This window comes from Camellia sinensis, chromosome 10, assembly GCF_055761805.1.
Source record: "Camellia sinensis isolate YWXY chromosome 10, ASM5576180v1, whole genome shotgun sequence".
Lineage (NCBI taxonomy): Eukaryota > Viridiplantae > Streptophyta > Magnoliopsida > Ericales > Theaceae > Camellia > Camellia sinensis.
In genome coordinates, this window is record NC_138970.1 from 159,434,807 (window position 1) to 159,440,290 (window position 5,484).

The 5,484-nt window shown below is 35.2% G+C and overlaps 1 protein-coding gene across 1 annotated transcript; it reads left to right on the top strand.

The window, feature by feature from the left end:
* The first annotated feature begins 1,375 nt into the window (after window positions 1-1,375).
* On the top strand, window positions 1,376-4,124 carry LOC145800809 (uncharacterized). Its single transcript, XM_082890552.1, has 2 exons — window positions 1,376-1,438; window positions 3,549-4,124. The coding sequence occupies exons 1-2, from the start codon at window positions 1,376-1,378 to the stop codon at window positions 4,122-4,124; spliced, it is 639 nt and encodes a 212-aa protein (XP_082746678.1).
* The last annotated feature ends 1,360 nt before the right edge of the window (window positions 4,125-5,484 follow it).

Here is a 5,484-nt window from a genome sequence, read left to right on the forward strand (position 1 = left end):
GTTGACAATGCCAGCAACTCGGGAAAAAAACTCATTAATAGATTCAATATGCTTCATTGCTAGATTATCAAAATCTCTCCATAATGTTTGTAGTTTAATGGAGATGACCTTATCAAAGCCTTGATATTCACAATTTAATATATCCCAAGCTTCTTTAGATGTTTTTGCACCCATGATTCTAGGAAAGATAGATTTGCTTACCCCTCGTTGTATGTTGAGAAGAACACTTGCATCCTTTTTCTTGTTCATCTTGTACTGCTTCCGACGTGCTTATGTCCAAGTTGCAAATTCTTCATCATCTGCTAGTGCCTCAAAACCATCTTCAACTAATTCCTACAAGTCTTGTGAGACAAATAAAGTTTTCATTTGGATGCTTCAATATTTATAGTTCTCTCCCTCAAATACAGGGATAAAAGCTTGTGCATAGTTGAAAGCATAGTTCTAAATCGCGGTATCGGCTGACGTAACGGTATCGATCGCAAAGTATCGGTATCGGTAGTATCGGCAGTATCGGCAGTATCGGCAGTATCGGCCGGTACATATTAGGAATTGGGTATCGCGACCGTGAAATTTTAAAAATCATTAGCAATCCCTCTAAAACTAAATTTTATGCATTTTTTGACTCTTTTAACTTTAATTTGCTACATCTTAATCAAAATTTCGTTATGTAGGAATATTTTTGACTCATTTTCAACTAAATGATATGTATTTATTTTTGGCATATGTTAAACTTTTAATAAAAAAATTGATTTGAATATTTATTTTTTCTTTTACTGAGAAAAAAAAAAAATATATATATATATATTAATATAAATAGAGGTTTAATACAAATGGTGATTGTATATATATGAGTTTAATACAAATGGTGATTGTATATATATATATTTTAATACGAATGGTGATTGTATATATATATATATATATCAAAATTTCCACTTCAATCTCAGACTTTCATACCGTAATACAACCACCTCTCTCTCTCTCTCTCTCTCTCTCTCTCACACTCTCAATATTGACCAGAAGTTGCAGAACAAAAACAGGTGAATTTCATCAAGAAGAAAAAAAAACCAGGCACCTTCAGGTGAATTTCGGAAGTGACTTCGGCCAAACCTTGGCACCTTCAGCTTTAGATCAACAAAAAAAAAAAAAGAAAAAAAAATAGAAACAGAGCACATCAAGAAGAAAACAAAGACCGTATTGGACTGTATCGGCTGTATTGGCCTATATATCGGATTTACACCGCTACGTACCGGGACTCGGACGCTACGGCTGTGAATTTCATTCTCACCGGTGTACCGGTGAATATCCGAATCGGAGGTATGATTTTCCGGTACGAATCGGCCAGTACGTACCATACCGGCCGATATTTAGAACTATGGTTGAAAGTGAAAGAGCTTGCTTCCATGCTAGAATAGTATTTGAAGAAAGAGGTTTGGAGGTTTTAGAATAGGTGAGGGGAACCTGGCTTTGATACCGAAATTGTTGGGGTGATAAGGAATATTTGATAAGAACTTGGGCAAGCTAGGAAGGGAATTATGGAAGAAGATAAGGTAGAAATGCACATATAAGAAAATTTCTTCTTATTATGTTGATCACAAGTCAAGATTCTTACATACATCAATTTATAATTGCCTCATGGCTTTATATAGAGAACATCACCATCTTAACCTCTTCTAGAAAAATTCTAGAAAGGTTTGATATTTTCCAACATCATTATTATACATTTCTAGATATTTCTATCATTATTAAAAATCTAGATAGATTATTTTAATCTACTAGATATTGCTAGATAAATAGCATCATAAATTATTCATTAATTACTCTAGATTTTTCTAGATAAATATCTTCATAAATTATTCATAAATTATTTTAGATTTATCTAGATTACAATTTATATTTTAACAGATAGTTAGAGTTCATGGATTGCCTCCATGGATTGACTTGTTTGGTGCAAGAAATATCAATTTTAGTTGTCTAATTATGTAGAAAGCTTTGTGCCTTTGCCACAGATTCTGCAATTTGGAGAGTTTATTGTTTTTTTTTATTAGCAAAGAAAAATTTCATTAACAACATGAAATTAAAGGTACAAAATACCCCTACTATTGCTACTCGCATCCATACAACCAACTCCTTCGCCTCACGAATTTGGACAGTTTATTGATCATACTTCACATTGATGCTTGGTTCTTGTAATAAGTTTGATTCCTATGAGAAGTATTAATCAACGAATCCGAAATTTTATTAACAAAATTTAGGATTTTTTTATTTTTATTTTTATTTTTATTTTGTGGCAATTTGGAACTTGAGTAGGATTATATTGTTCTGAAATTTGGAGCATATTGTTATCAATTTATTATTTATATGATGTATCATGAAATCTATATATTTTGCCAAGTCTGTATTTGGGCGTCATGTGCCAAGAACAAGTTATATATTAATGGTTTCTAGTAAACATGATCAGTCTTAATACAAGAAGATTGTTTAGCCCTCTGGCAATATTTAAATTGATTCAGATCTATATTCTGTTAAAGATTGATGTGTAGTCTAGATGCTTTTCATGTTAAAAAAATTTAAAAATAATAAACGAAGATAGTTTTTCTATTTGCACTGGATGTGATTAATGTCTTCTAATAAGAGGCTGCTAATTTTTAATTAGAGAGTTTCAACCTCTCAATTCAGCCGCTCTATAATGTTAGCATACTTTGCATCATAGGCACAAAGTGCATTAGGCATCAAGTAATCATATTGCATTTTTTCGGTTCACTCAAGAAAAAGCACATTTGTCGACTAAAAATGGGACCCGAACACACATAACCACAGATAACCTCCAACCATTATCACAGACATAATGTGTACTAATTTTATCAATTTTGAAAAAGCTAAAAATGGTTTGTTTTGTTCTTCATGCTTATTTTACGCGAGGCACACTTCTTCCTCATAATAATACCTAATATTTTGATTCTTAATTTTTCTTTTCCCTATAATATTTTGAATAAGTAAAATCATAATTATTTGAAGATTTTCAAATATTTTCTCAAATAAATAATGAATGGCATCTCATCTCTGATAGTCCGTCATGCTTCCATCCTATTTATTGTTATTGTTTTTTATAATTACATTATTTTTCTTAACAATTTCCTTCATGCTTACTTTTGATTCTATCATGATTGTTTTGCATAATTACAGTATTTTCCTCACAATTTCATGCCAATGAGCAATTGTTGTTGAATCCTAAATTTAAGAGATCATATATTTGTTAAACCCTAGTTTTGTGAAACCTAGCAACACTTGCAAGGTCATATGTAAGTAGCTGAAGATTCTTAAGGCATACATACCCGAAAACAGCCATAGTCTGCAATCTAAATGATACCAAAGAAGAAAACCAAAAAGCAAAATGAAAACAACAAGAAAGCATTGCAAAAGATGAAAGGAGGGCAAGCTGCAACTACTTTTGTTTCGTACTCAGAAGAAGTCTTCTTCAAGATACTTGCGAAACTACCTATATGATCTCTTTTACAATTTAGATGTGTCTTTAAGAATTGGTGCAGAATATCTATGCTCCTAATGAGGTACTTAGGAGGAGGCAATTTTGGGACTCTCTGGTGAATATCCACCACCATTTTCCAAACCCGTGGTGCGTGGGAGGGGACTTCAATGAGATTAGATTTATGGGTGAGAGGAAAGGATGCTCATCTAGAGAAAGGGGGATGAGGGACCTTAATGAGTTTGTGGAAAAATTGGGTTTAACGGATATGCCTTTGCTAGGTAGGCAGTATACTTGGTGTAATGCTTTGGATGGGAATAGATGGAGTAGGATTGATAGATTTTTGTTAGATGTGAAGTGGATGGAAAAGTTTTCTTTTAAGCAATGGGGACTACCTAGGACAATCTCAGATCATTGTCCCATTTTGATAAAGGAAGATGATAGGGATTGGGGATCAAAGCCATTTAAATTTGTCAACACCTGGGTATCTCATCCATCCTTCATGGCAGAAGTTAAAAAGAGGTGGGAGGAAGCACAAGTTCAAGGGTGGGCAGGGTTTAGAGTAATGAGAAAGTTGAACATGCTCAAGAGTCACTTAAGGGTGTGGAATAAGAATGTATTTGGCAACATTGACACGTAGTTAAAGTCAGCTGAGGAGGAGCTACATGAGTGGGATTTGAAGGCAGAATCTAGGAACCTTGATGAATAGGAACTCAAGAGAAGAAGAGAAGTAAGGAGCCAGGTATGGCAGCTTAGTAGGAGCAAGGAAAGGTTATGGCATCAAAAGTCCAGGCAGATGTGGGCTCATTCTGGAGATAAAAATACTAGGTTTTTTCACATCATGGCTAGTAGAAGGCAACGGAAGAATTTGCTTGACTCTGTGGTTGTGGAGGGTAGGAGAGTGGAGGATCCAGCCCAAGTGAAGTAAGAAGTGGTTCGGCATTTCAGTCAGTTGTTCTCTGAGAATTGGAAGTTTAGGCCAAAAATTTTAGGCCCTTTTGCTGCTATTCACTCCGTGGATGTTGGTAATTTGGAAGCTGTATTCTCTGAAGATGAGGTATGGGAAGCAGTTCAGGACTGTGATGGAAACAAAGCCCCAGGCCCAGATGGATTTGACCTTACTTGCATTCAAAGGTGTTGGTCTGTATTGAAAGGGGAGATCCTACAGATGGTGAATGAATTTCACCATAATGGTAAGCTATCTAGAGGGGTTAATAGCTCTTTCCTATTCCTTATTCCAAAGAAGGATAATCCTATAGGCTTGGGGGATTATAGACCTATCAGTTTGGTGAGCTCTGTCTATAAAATCTTAGCAAAAGTGTTTTCAAGGAGGCTGAAGAGAGTTTTGCCATCTGTGATCAGCGAGGTTCAGTTTGCTTTTGTGAGTGGCAGGTACATTTTAGATGGGGTGCTAATAGCAAATGAAGTTGTAGATGCATGGAAAAGATCAAAAAAGAAAGGCATCGTTCTAAAATTGGATTTTGAAAAAGCTTATGACTCAATTAATTGGGAATTCCTGTGATCGATGATGAATAATTTTGGTTTTGGTGAGAAAGGGGTAGGTTGGATAAGGACTTGCATTTCTATAGCCAGGGTATTGGTTTTGGTTAATGGTTCACCCACAGAGGAATTTCAGCCGCAGAAAGGGCTAAGGCATGATGATCCCCTTTCACCGTTTCTGTTCATAATTGCAGCTGAAGCAATCAATCTTTTATTAGCAAGGGCAGTAAAGAAGGGCTTGTCTAGAGGAGCCTCAGTGGGAGGTAATGAATTGCGTATTTCACATCTCCAATTTGCAGATGACACAATAGTGTTTTGCGAAGGTGGCGTGGAGGAGGTGATAAATATTAAAAGGGTATTGAGGTGTTTTGAAGTGATGTCTGGTTTAAAAATAAATTATCATAAGAGTGTTGTATGCAGAGTGGGTTTCCAAGAGGATGAAACTCTGGGTTTAGCTCGAACGTTGAATTGCCTATCTAAGAAACTACCTTTTAATTTTT